Source organism: Loxodonta africana, chromosome 1, assembly GCF_030014295.1.
Source record: "Loxodonta africana isolate mLoxAfr1 chromosome 1, mLoxAfr1.hap2, whole genome shotgun sequence".
Lineage (NCBI taxonomy): Eukaryota > Metazoa > Chordata > Mammalia > Proboscidea > Elephantidae > Loxodonta > Loxodonta africana.
In genome coordinates, this window is record NC_087342.1 from 237147269 (window position 1) to 237161279 (window position 14011).

General features: G+C 46.7%; 1 protein-coding gene across 5 annotated transcripts in view; it reads right to left on the reverse strand.

The window, feature by feature from the left end:
- The window catches only part of RPS6KA2 (ribosomal protein S6 kinase A2), a 388441-nt gene that overhangs the window by 125184 nt on the left and 249246 nt on the right, over window positions 1-14011 (reverse strand). For all 5 annotated transcript variants that reach the window (XM_023559360.2, XM_064293190.1, XM_064293185.1 and 2 more), the window contains one exon: window positions 8049-8165. In XM_023559360.2, coding sequence (XP_023415128.1) covers window positions 8049-8165 — 117 coding nt within the window. The remainder of the gene's footprint in view (window positions 1-8048; window positions 8166-14011) is intronic.

Consider the following 14011-nt stretch of genomic DNA (forward strand, 5'->3'; position numbering starts at 1 on the left):
CTGCGATGCCGGCAGCTATGTCGGCGTGTCCTGCCGTGGTGGCTTGTGTGTTGCTGTGATGCCGGCAGCTATGTCGGCGTGTCCTGCCGTGGTGGCTCGTGTGTTGCTGCGATGCCGGCAGCTATGTCGGCGTGTCCTGCCGTGGTGGCTTGTGTGTTGCTGTGATGCCGGCAGCTATGTCAGCGTGTCCTGCCGTGGTGGCTTGTGTGTTGCTGCGATGCCGGCAGCTGGGCTGTTGGTATTCCGAATACCCATGGGGTCACCCATGATAGACAGGTTTCAGTGAAGCTTCCAGACTAAGACAGACTAGGAGGAAAGGCCTGGCAATTTACTTCAAAAATCACCTAGTGAAAACCCTGTGGATCACAACGGAACACTGTCTGATACAGTGCTGGAAGATAAGCCCCCCAGGTTGGAAGCGCTCAAAGCACGCAGTGGCTACAACAGTGGACTCCAGCATTGTTGTTGCCATTTGGTGCCGCTAAGTTGATTCTGACTCACAGTGACCCTGTGTACGACAGAGCAAAACACTGCTGGGTCCTGTGCCATCCTCACAATCCTTGTTGTGCTTGAGCCCATTGTTGCAATCACTGCCTCAATTCATCTCTTTTAGGGTCCTCTTCTTTTTCGCTGACCCTCTACTTTACTAAGCATGATGTCCCTCTCCAAGGACCGGTCCCCTCCTGATAACATGTCCAAAGCACATAAGATGAAGTCTTGCCATCCTCGCTTTCAAGGAGCACTCTGGCTGTACTTCTTCCAAGACAGACTTGTTAGTTTTCCTGGCAATCCATGGGATATTTGACATTCTTTGCAAACACCACAATTCAAAGGTGTCAATTCTTCTTCAGTCTTCCTTATTCATTATTCAGCTTTCGCATGCATATGAGGTGATTGAAAACACCATGGCTTGGGTCAGGCACACCTTAGTCTTCAAGGAGACATCTTTGCTTTTAAACACTTTAAATAGGTCTTTTGCAGCAGATTTGCCCAATGCAATATGTCGTTTGATTTCTTGATTGCTGCTTCCATGGGTGTTGATTGTGGATCCAAGTACAATGAAAGCCTTGACAATTTCAATCTTTTCTCCATTTATCATGGTGTTGCTTATTGGTCGTGAGGATTTTTGTTTTCTTTACGTTGAGGAGCAATTCATACTGAAGGCTGTAGTCTTTGATCTTCATTAGTAAGTGCTTCAAGTCCTCTTTACTTCCAGGAAACAAGGTTGTGTCATCTGCATACCACAGGTTGTTAATGAGTCTTCCTCCAATCCTGAAGCCCCATTCTTCTTCATATAGTTCAGCTTCTTGGATTATTTGCTCAGCATACAGATTGAAGAGGTATGGTGAAAGGATACAGCCCCAACGCACAACTTTCCTGATTTTAAATTATGCAGTATTCCCTTGTTCTGTTCAAACGACTGCCTCTTAATCTGTGTACAGGTTCCTCATGAGCGTAATTAAGTGTTCTGGAATTCCCATTCTTTCCAATGTTATCCATAATTTGCTATGATCCACAGAGTTGAAGCCTTTGCACAGTCAATAAAAGACAGGCAAACATCTTTCCGGTGTTCTCTGCTTTCAGCCAGGATCCATCTGACATCAGCTATGATATCCCTGGCGCCACATCCGCTTCTGAATCTGGCTTGAATTTCTGGCAATTCCCTGTCCATATACTGCTGCAACTGCTTTTGAACGATCTTCAGCAAAATTTTCCTAGTGTGTGGTATTAATCATATTGTTTGATAATTTCCACATTCTGTTGGATCACCTTTCTTGGGAATACGCATAAATATGGATCTCTTCCAGTCAGTTGGCCAGGTAGCTGTCTTCCAAATCTCTTGGCATAGACAAGTGAGCACTTCCAGAGCTCCATCTGTTTGCTGAAACTTCCCAGTTAGTATTCTGTCAATTCCTGGAGCCTTGTTTTTTGCCAATGCCTTCAGTGCAGCTTGGACTTTTTCCTTCAGGATCACTGGTTCCTGATCATATGCTACCTCTTGAAATGGTTGAATGTCAATCAATTCTTTTTGGTGGAGTGACTCTACTGTATTCCTTCCATCTTCTTTTAACGCTTCCTGTGTCATTTAATATTTTCCCTGTAGAATCCTTCAATATTGCAACTCAGGGCTTGAATTTTTTCTGCAGCTCTTTTAGCTTGAGAAATGCCAAGCATGTTCTTTTTTTTTCGGTTTTATACCTCCAGATCTTTGCACATGTCATTATAATGCTTTACTTTGTCTTCTCAAGCTGCCCTTGGAAATTTTCTATTCAGCTCTAGATTTAGCTTATCACTTTAGCTACTCAATGTTCAAGAGCAAGTTTCAGAGTCTTTTCTGACATCTACTTTGGTCTTTTCCCTCTGTTCTGTCTTTTTAATGACCTCTTGCTTTCTTCATGTATGATGTCCTTGATGTCATCCCACAACTCATCTGTCTTCGGTCACTAGTGTTCAATACATCAAATCTATTCTTGAAAGGGTCTCTAAATTCAGGTGGGGTATGCTCAAGGTTGTACTTTGGCTCTCATGGACTTGTTCTAATTTTCTTTAGCTTCAGCTTGAACTTGCATATGAGCAATTGACAATCTGTTCCACAGTCAGCCCTGGCCTTGTTCTGACTGATGATATTGAGCATTTCCATTGTCCCTTCCCACAGATGTAGTCCATTTGATTCCTGTGTATTCCATCTCTCTCGAGGTACACGTGTATAGTTGCCGTTTATGCTGGTGAAAAAACTTGCAACGAAGAAATTGTTGGTCTTGCAAAATTCAATCACACGATCTCCGGCATCATTTCTATCACCAAGGTCATATTTTCCAATTACAGATTCTTCTTTGTTTCCAACTTTCACATTCCAACCAACAGTAATTATCAATGCATCCTGATGGCATGTTTGATCAATTTCAGACTGCAGAAGTTGGTAAAAATCTTCAATTTCTTCATCTTTGGCCTTAGTGGTTGTACATAATTTTGAATAATGTCATATTAACTGGTCTTCCTTGTAGACGTATGGATATTATCCTATCACTGACAGTGTTGTACTTCAGGATAGACCTTGAAATGTTTTTTGACAATGAATGCAATGCCATTCCTCTTCAAGTTGTCACTCCCGGCATAGTAGACTATATTGATTGTCTGATTCAAAACGGCCAACATCAGTCCATTTCAGCTCACTAATGCCTAGGATATCCATGTTTATACGTTCCGTTTCATTTTTGACAATTTCCAATCTTCCTAGATTCATACTTCATACATTCCACGTTCTGAATATCAGCGGATGTTTGTAGCCGTTTCTTCTCATTTTGAGTCATACCATAGCAGCAAATGAAGGTCCCGAAAGCTTGATTCCACCCATGTCATTAAAGTCAACTCTACTTTGAGGAGGCAGTTCTTCCCCAGTCATATTTTGAGTGCCTTTAAACCTGAGGGTCTCATCTTCCAACACCATATCAGACAATGTTCTGCTGCTATTCATAAGGTCCTGGCAGTCCGTGCAGGAGACCTGGGGGCCCAACCACCGGCCAGCTCTCTGCTGTTTGGAGCAGAGCTAGGAGGTGGAAATGGTCAATGGCAGTGTTCCGCAGGACACATCCAGCTGTCCCCTGCCTTTCCCTCACACTCAGCCAAAAGAGGCTCACTTCTAAATAAGGATGGACTCATTTTTACTTAGAGATGCAGGAAGAAATGACATAGGGCATTGCAGAGCAGATTGTCCCCTCTTACCAGTTTTGCTTTTATAAGTTGTTGGCAATAAACAGCCCTGTGTAAACAGACATAATGAGGGAGGCTCTCTCAGGGTGGGTGTTGGCTCCAGACCACTCCCAGGAGACTTTGAAGTGATGCTTTCAGGATCAAGGCCTCTTCCCTCTGGAGTCCTGCTTGCATCAGCTCAGCATTTCTCACCCACTAAGGAGACTAGAACCTCACTTTCCATGTCAACCCCATCAGGTACTTTGGACTGAACTGTGTCCCCCCAAAAGACATGTGGAAGTCCCAATCTGTGTACCAGTGAATGTGACCTTGTTTGGGTAGAGGGTCTTTCTTTGAAGGTGTGATCTGTTAACAAGGTCATGGTAGGGTGGGTCCTAATCCCTTTGGAGTGGTGTCTTATAAAAGAGAAGAATGGACATGGAGACAGTCACACATGGCAAGACAGGTGCCACATGAAGATGCATCTACAAGCCAAGGAACACCAAGAAATGCCCAGGGCTGGAGTAAGCTGGAGGAGACAAGGAAGGTCTTCTTCTAGAGGGAACAAAGGGAGCATGGCCCTGTTGATGCCCTGAATTCAGACTGCTAGTCTCCAGAACTGGGAGAGAACACACTTCTGTTCTTTAAAGGCACCCACTTTTTAGTATTTTTTTCTGGGAGCCCCAGGTGGCTAAGACCTCCGGGACTTACCCGACGTGGCTAGACACATAGCAGACTCTCGACAAGTCAGAGGTGAATTAGTGAATTAGGTAATTAATGGAGACTTGTTAGGCGCCGTCAAGTCGGTTCCAACTCATAGCAACCCTAAGTACAACAAAACGCAACGCTGCCCCATCCTGCACCATCCACATGATTGTTGTTATGTTTGTGCTCATTGTTGCAGCTGCTGTGTCAATCCATCTAGTTGAGAGTCCTCCTCTTTTTCGCTGACTCTCTACTTTACCAAGCACGATGTCCTTCTCCAGGGACTGGTCCCTCCTGATAACATGTCCAGAGTATGTGAGAAGTTTCATTCTGTTGCACACAGGGTTGCTATGAGTCAGAACTGGCTCAAGGGCACTAACAACAACAACAAATATCCTTATGAGTTGCCACTGCCTCTTCCTTTTATGTCTCCTGCACATTATTATCCTGAGAACTTTACTTTTTTATTTCCTTATAACAATGATATAAGTAAATATAAAATTAGAAGTTGTGAGAAGGGTTGGGAAGGAAAAGTACAGAGTGTTATGAACATTATCATTCCAAGGGGATTCTGCCAAACACCATTATAGTACGTTTCCCAAAGAACACTCTTTTAAAGTAAAACTAGAATTCAGAACTTGAAATTTGAGGGATGGAATTGGGAAAAGCCTCTTCTCCTTTCCTTTTTAATCTCTCAGTTTTTGAGGAGGATGTTTTCAAGGGGAGCTTTTGTTGAACCGTGTTACTGAACGGAAATCCCAAGCCTTGGGTCTAGGATTGCGTTGGGCTCAGAGTATTCTCCCCTCCCTCCTGTTACCAGCACCCACATTGAGGTGGGGTGGTGGGCTTCCATAGGGAAGTAAGATCTTACAACTAACGCAACTGGTCAGCCAGCACCCCCAAATGCTCCCTGGCCTCACCGTGAGGCACACCCAGGTCTCCTCGTGTCTGGACAGAGAGGAGCCCACTGATAACGTGCTTGCACAGGTGAGTTAGTTATCAAGACACAACACGTGAGTAACGTCCATGAAGGCAGAGAAAGGGAGACAGCCCCCATGGTCTTTATTTTCAAATCACAGTTCTTCGAGAAGGAATCATCTTCCTTTCTCACGTTCCAACATTTCTTATAAATGGCCAGGCATCCCGTGACCATATTGCATTGGCTTTGCCTCTGATTTTTTAGTAATGGCTATTCACACTGTGAAGGGGTCCTGGTGGCACAGTGGCTAAGAGCTATGTCTGCTAACCGAAAGGTACCCCAGTAACCCAGTGCTGTCGAGTCGATTCCTCAGAAACTCTATGGGCAGTTCTACTATAGGGTTGCCATGAGTCGGAATCAACTTGACGGCCGTGGGTTTGGTTTTTGGTTTTATTCACACTGTGAAGGGGTCCTGGTGGCACAGTGGATATGTGTACTGAAAGGTCGGCGGCTAACCGAAAGGTCGGCCACTGGAAACCCCTTCAGGGGAAAGAGCTGGTGATCTGCTCCAGTAGGTTACAGCCTAGGAAACCCTTTGGGGCAGTTCTACTCTGTCACACGGGGTCGCTATGAGTCATAATCGACTCAATGGCATCTAACAACAACAACATTCACGCCGTGACAGACTGAAATTCTTAGCTCTCTACTTCCATAAGTATCATGGGAACCACGTGAACCGTGTTACACAGCCATTTTCGCAGGTCGACAGTTGTGGAATTCTGGTATCTTTACACGGTTCAGTCTGCTTGTACATGCATCAGCATAGACACCTGTTCCTTACAACATAACCACACGGAAAAGAAAGAGAGAAGCCAGAAGTACATTCTACCTTGTAAGCCGCCAAAAGATAAATGTTGCAATCACATTGATGTGGTCTCTAAGGGACTCTCCAGAACGTGAACATGCTGCTAATCCTGCATGTCAGTCAACAGAAGTGGATTTCACTTTGGGACAAAGTCCTGTGATGAACGGAAGAGACCTGGCAAATGTATGCACACCAAATGATTCCTTTAAAGAACCAGGACTCTGCTTATACTTTTGGGGCTGTGGGCTACACGGTTTATTTCAGGGAGCCCTGGTGGTGCTGTGGTTAAGCACTTGGCTTAACCAAAAGGTCAGCAGTTTGAACCCACCAACCACTCTGCAGGAGAAAGGTGTGGCAATCGGCTTCCATAAAGATTACAGACTTGGAAACCATATGGGCCAGGTCTACTCTGTCCTATAGGGTTGCTATGAGTCGTAAGTGACTCGACGGCAGTGGGCTGGTTGTGAATATAAATGTATTTGTGTGAATGTGTGTGAATGTATGAGTGTGTGAATATGTGAATGTGTGTGTGTGATGTCTGAGAGTTGTCAGTGTGAGCATGCATGAATGTGTGTGTGTGCATGTTAGTCTGCCTGGTGTGTGAATGTGTGTGTGTGGTTTGTGAGAACTGAGTGCGGGCATGCTTGAGTGTGTGAGTGTGTGCATGCATGTGTGCATGTGTGTGTGTGGCGTGTGAATGTGTGTGTGTGTATGATGTTCTCAAGGGTGCAGGCCATTCTCACTTGGCATAGCTCGGTGGTAGGAAAACTGAAACTGCACAAAGGGAGGCTGGCCCGCACTGTTCACTCAGTGGAGTCCCGAGTGGCACAAAGGGAGGCTGGCCCGCACTGTTCACTCAGTGGAGTCCCGAGTGGCACAAAGGGAGGCTGGCCCGCACTGTTCACTCAGTGGAGTCCCGAGTGGCACAAAGGGAGGCTGGCCCGCACTGTTCACTCAGTGGAGTCCCGAGTGGCACAGAGGGAGGCTGGCCCGCACTGTTCACTCAGTGGAGTCCCGAGTGGCACAGAGGGAGGCTGGCCCGCACTGTTCACTCAGTGGAGTCCCGAGTGGCACAGAGGGAGGCTGGCCCGCACTGTTCACTCAGTGGAGTCCCGAGTGGCACAGAGGGAGGCTGGCCCGCACTGTTCACTCAGTGGAGTCCCGAGTGGCACAGAGGGAGGCTGGCCCGCACTGTTCACTCAGTGGAGTCCCGAGTGGCACAGAGGGAGGCTGGCCCGCACTGTTCACTCAGTGGAGTCCCGAGTGGCACAGAGGGAGGCTGGCCCGCACTGTTCACTCAGTGGAGTCCCGAGTGGCACAGAGGGAGGCTGGCCCGCACTGTTCACTCAGTGGAGTCCCGAGTGGCACAGAGGGAGGCTGGCCCGCACTGTTCACTCAGTGGAGTCCCGAGTGGCACAGAGGGAGGCTGGCCCGCACTGTTCACTCAGTGGAGTCCCGAGTGGCACAGAGGGAGGCTGGCCCGCACTGTTCACTCAGTGGAGTCCCGAGTGGCACAGAGGGAGGCTGGCCCGCACTGTTCACTCAGTGGAGTCCCGAGTGGCACAGAGGGAGGCTGGCCCGCACTGTTCACTCAGTGGAGTCCCGAGTGGCACAGAGGGAGGCTGGCCCGCACTGTTCACTCAGTGGAGTCCCGAGTGGCACAGAGGGAGGCTGGCCCGCACTGTTCACTCAGTGGAGTCCCGAGTGGCACAGAGGGAGGCTGGCCCGCACTGTTCACTCAGTGGAGTCCTGAGTGGACGCCTGCTCGGTCGTGCCCTGTGTGTTCAGCAAGTGTCTCTGCCACGCTCCTGCCAGCAGGCATTCAAGCCACAGCCTGGAGCTGGGCCATCGCAGTGGATTAAGACTCACCTTCCCGTAGGATCCCTGTCCTAGAACTTTGAGCAGTTCAAACTGTGAAGGGTCTGCCTTCTCAAATCCTTCTTTCACATGATGGCTGATGTCAATTTCCTTCACAACGCCTTCTTCCTACGAGAGGGGGATACGGGATGAAAACACAGGTCAGCAGGCCTGGGGCTGACCACAGACTCTCCCCTTGAAGCGACCTCACTGGGAATAACCATAGACCACCGCCCTGAAGTGACCCCACTACAGAATAACCACAGACTACCCCCCCGAAGTGCACCCCCTGGGGAATAACCAAAAACTCCCGCCCTCCCTGAAGTGACCCCCCTGGGGGATAACCACAAACTCTCTCCCCTGAAGTGACCCCCCCCTCCCGGGGAATAACCACAAACTTCCCCCCCTGAAGTGACCCTGACTTGGGAGTATTTTAGATTAAAAGCTGTGACGTAATATAGCTTTATATTATCATCTTGGTTATCTGGTCATCATGCCAATTATTCATTTGTGGGCCACACGAGCCTTCAATTGTTTGTTTTCTCCATGGATTTTTGTCATCTGGTCTCACCAACACCATAGGACATCTACCAAAAACCCAAAACCAAACCTACTGCCATCTAGTCGATTCTGACTCATAAAGATCCTATAGGACAGAGTAGAACTGACCCTGGTTTCCAAGGCTGCAAGTCTTTAGGGAAGCCGACTGCCACATCTTTCTCCCATGGAGCAGCTGATGGGTTCGAACTGTGGAACTTTCGTTTAGGAGCCAAGTGCTTAACCACTGCGCCACCAGGGCTCCTTCAGGACATCTACAGGGACTCTCAGTGTGTCGATTATGCTCCGTCGTGTCATTACTGGCAGGTTTTTGGTCCTAGCCAGCAGCACAGCTTACTGCATCCATGGCCACAGGCAGTGAACTACACTGATCCCGAGAAGGCTGCTTCTGTGCACACTGCTAGTACGGAGTAAAGACAAGTAGACATTCGAACCCCAGACTCCAAGACCCAGAAAGAACCTCTTCTTACACAGGCTGGGCAGTTGATTGAAGGGAACCCAGCGGGCAGAGCCATAACCAGAACCCAGACCGCAACGCCATGATCCAGCCTCTGGCAAACACTGCTTCCTCTCTAATCAGGGCTGAGGAATGTTCAGAGAAGTAATTTTTGGAGAAAAAATAACTGATGAATCCCAGTGTCTTCTCTGCTCTTTAAACTGCCCGGTACATGTTGCAAAAAGCCCTGGTGGCACAGTGGTTAAGCACACGGCTGCTAACCAGAAGGTCAGCTGTTCAAATCCATCAGCCACGCTGTGGGAGAAAGACCTGACGATCTGCTTCTATAAAGATTTGGTGTCGTTTTTAGGTGCTGTGGAGTTGGTTCCGACTCGTAGCGACCCTATGTACAACAGGACAACACACTGCCCGGTCCTGCGCCACCCTGATAATCGTTGCTGTATTTGAGCCCATTGTTGTAGCCGCTGTGTCAATCCATCTTGTTGAGGGTCTTCTTCTTTTTTGTTGATCCTCTATTTTACCACGCATGATGTCCTTTGATACGCACGCATCATGTGTAAGGGTTATACCCTTGGAAACCCTGTGGGGCAGTTCTACTCTGTCCTGTAGGGTCCCTATGAGTTGGAATTGACTCGATGGCAGTGGACTTGGGTTTTGACCTATATGTTGCGGCAAACGTGTCTGCTTCCACAGTGTGAGCAAATGGGAAGTGAAATGATAGGACCAGCTGCATTTGTAAAACCCGTTTCTTAGGAAACCATTTCCACAAGAAGTCTCCTCCCCACTTCTAAAGGCCCAAACTCAAGCAGAACCATTCAATACAGCAGCGCCCTCATCATCAAGACTTGAAAACAAGTCGATTATGTAGCTACTTGATGAAATATAGGTAAAACGAAGATGGTTTTATTGAAAGAATAGATGCTCTACAAAATCATCGGAGTAACAGAAGCAGGGAGGATAAGAAGAGGATAAGGAAAGGAAAACGTGGGCTGGAATATCAAGGCAGTAAGTAGAAGCTCTGAAATTTCAGGAGTGTGATAGAGGAAAACTGACCTACTCAGCTATTGGAGCTCGGCTTTCTAACCCTGGTAACTTTCCGTGCATGAACTAAGGCGAGATGTTTGACGTCATGTTCAAGTGGACGTGGCAGTAATTCCCAGAGGGACTGAAACGTCCTCTCACATGATGGAGCTTTCTTTGCTCATCCATCCTGCAACATTTTTTTTCTTGTTCTTCCCAAAGATAGTGACTCAGAATACAAGAGTGGTCAGGGAAGGGACGCACACATGTGACAAGGAGCAAGGCTCGGGCTGGGGGCAGAGGGCTTCTTTCATCTTCAGAAAGATGTCTCACTTCAGCTACTCACTGGAGCCCTTGGGTACCGAGGCTCAGCTGAAGTTAAGTTTTTATTATGAGGAGGCATTAAGTGAAGAGGCACCAGAGGACACAGAGCTAAGAAACAACCAAAACAAGCAAGTCTAGATGCTTGTTTTCTCTTCTCCCTTTCTATCCTGACTCAGATCTTGTCCCCTACCTTCCCCTTCCCCTACTTATTTTTGTTCCTAAGCCAAGATGAATTTTTCCCGTTACATTTTCTCTCTGTTTTAATATTAAAGCTCTACAACCCTCCCCCTACCCCCCCAAAAAGAAAAGAAAAGATGTCACTTTGAGGACTAAGAGGCGCCTGACCCGAGCCATGGTCTGGACTCTTCATATGCATGTGAAAGCTGGACAATGAATAAAGAAGACCAAAGAAGAATTGATGGCTTTGAATTATGGTGTTGGCAAAGAATACTGAATATGCCATGGACTGCCAGAAGAACAAACAAGTCTGTCTTCGAAGAAGTACAGCCAGAATGCTTCTTGGAAGCAAAGATGGCAAGACTTTGTCTCACGTACTTTGACGTGTTATCAGCAGGGACCAGTCCCTGGAGGAGGACATCATGCTTGGTAAAGTGGAGGGTCATCTAAAAAGAGGAAGACCTGGATGAGATGGACCGACACAGAGGCTGCAACAACGGCCTCAAGCAGAGCAGTGATTGTGAGGATGGCACAGGACCAGGCAGTGTTTTGTTCCGTTGTACACAGGGTCGCTATGAGTCGGACATATCTTGCAGGCACCTAACACCACCACCCTCACACACACACACTGTTTCTGTTCACCCCCATTCCCTCTTGTTCCCCTCAAATTATTTTCCTGTCCATCCTTCTGAAAGCCTCTTGGTGGCTGATATAAGTCACAGTCTATGCCAATGGGACTCTCCAAAGCTGGGACTGTGAGCGATGAGTGACAGACGGAGCGACATGTCTGCAGGTGTGTTTCCTTCACACAGACAGTACTGCCCAGACAGAAGGTGTCGGCATCCTACAAACATGCAGCCCACAGGCTCCCAAGCACTAGTAACCAGTTATTCTTGTTGGGTGAGTTAATTCCGATGAAAGGCCTGGCGATCTCCTCCCGTACAGGTTATAGTATAGGAAACCCTATGAGGCAGTTCTACTCTGTCCTATATGGTTGTTATGAGTTGGAATCGACTCGAAGGCACCCAGCAACAGCAATTCTAATCAGTTCCTTCAATCCTTAATTTCCTTGGGAACGCTATGTATTGTGAAGCACTAACTAGGAAGTTATAATAAGAGAACAAGGTGTTAGAACTTGGATGCAGTGTTCTAGGTGTGGGTTCTAGACAGAGCCAGACTCCTGCCAGCTCATGTCCAAAATTACCTTCAATGATTTGCTTTACAAAGTCATTTCTAACACGAGGGGATGAGAAGTAATTGTCTACTTGATGTTAATTTGCGAAGATTTATAAAGATTTACTGAACCATATTCAAAGAGCCTCAAAACTGGGTGTGGATGGAACATTTGTCCCTGTGAGGTTCAAGCCACAGACAGGTTTCCTTGTGGACAACGTTTCTCCTGGGGCAGTGAGATGTATGCCCTGGTTTAAAATCAGTAAAACCAGTCGCTGTCAAGTTCTCTGTGACTCATAGTGACCCCATGTGTGTCAGAGTAGAGCTGTGCGCCACAGGTTTTCATCGGCTGATTTTTCAGAAGCACATTGCCAGGCTTTTCTTTCAAGGCACCTCTGGGTGGACTCAGATCTCCAACCTTTTGGTTAGCAGCCAAACACATCAACCGTCTGCACCACCCGGGGACTCCACGCCCTGGTTTAAAAACCAAAGAAACCAAACCCGTTGCCGTTAAATTGATTCTGATTCATAGCAGCCTTGTGTGCTCCACAGGGTTTTCTTGGCTGTAATTTCTATGGAAGCAGATTGCCAGGCCTTCCTTGTGCAGTGCTGCTGGGTGGGTTCGAATGCCAACCTACATGTTAGTACCGAGCGCCAACCATTTGTGCCAGGAGGCTAAATCAATCTACTTTTTTTTTTTTTTTTTAGCACAACTGAAATCAGTGCAAAGTAAAAACCCATGGAAGATAATATAATAATACCAGCCCGCACCTCTGGTGTGCACAAATAAGAAATTATTCATGCTGACAAGTCGTCTCAGGCTTGGAAAATCATACTTCTCTCTTTCCCTCATTTATACTTAGAAGATTTTCCCTTTGGATTTGACCTGTACGGTATGAAAGATAACCCCCACCAATGTATCAAAGAAAACTGGTAACAAAGGCTTTAAAATTACAAGTAAAAAAACCTACATCGCGATAAACTATGTTACCAGTGTTATTAACGGATGATAAAGACAGTCACGTCCCAGTGAAATCTCCTGTGACAAGCTCCATGTTGTTTACTGTTGTTAGCTGCTGTCCAGTAGATTCTGATTCATGGCAGCCCCACGTGTGCGGAGCAGAGCTGTGCTTGACGGGGTTTTCAAGGCTTTAATCTTCATGGAAGCAGACTGCCAGTCCTTTCCTTTCACGGTGCCGCTGGGTGGGTTTGAACCACCAACCGTTAGGTTAGCAGTCAAGTGCAAAACTTATATATATATGCGAGAAGGGGAAATATTTATCTGAACAGCATTGCCTCTGAGATTTTCAGTCATCTACAAATCTCTAACATGATATCCTAGTTCTTTTTCATTGTCAGCAATGGTAAATACCACTATCAGAATGATTTGTTGGAAAATGCAGTATTTCTGATAAAGCAAAGTTAGGAAGTGTGGAATTCACTGAGATAGAATGAAGCTTCAGATTAGTAGCTGGTCGTCGGCAGTTTTACACCGGCGGGACTTTCCATGCACACTAAGTTATTTTTCTATTTTAAGCCTCTCCGTCACACTGTTGTTAGTCACTGTCGAGTTGGCTCTGACTCATGGCAAAACACAGTGCTGCCCGGTCCTGAGCCATCTTCGTGATCGTTGGTCTGTTTGGGTCCACTGTTGCTGCCACTGTGTGTTTTGAGTGCCTTCTAACCTAGGGGGCTCATCTTCCAGCACTGTATCAGACAATATTCTGTTGTGATCCACAGGGTTTTCACTGGCTGATTTCTGGAAGTGGATTACCAGGTTCTCCTTCCTAGTCTGTCTTAGTCTGGAAGCTCCACTGAAGCCTGACCACCATGGGTGAACCTGCTGGTATTTGAAATACCAGCAGCAAAGCTTCCAGCCTCACAGCAACATGCAGGTCACCACAGTACCACAAAGCGACAGACAGGTGGTGGCCTCTGTAATTACAATGAGTTAAAATTCCTGCATGCTCCCTTAAGGTGATATATTATATACACTTTAAACGTGCAAACCACTCGGAGCGACAGTAAGATGGTCAGTTCTCATTGTACATGGCTAGTTGTCATTCCAGCATCTACATAGTTCATCTCTAATGGAAGGTGATGGAGTCATAGCAAAAAATATATATATATATCTCTCTCTCTCTCTATATATAATGGGAGGTGATGGAGTCATAGCAAAAAAAAAAAATATATATATATATATATAGAGAGAGAGAGAGAGAGAAAGTTTATTCTAAAATTGATATGGAAAATCAAAAGACCAAGA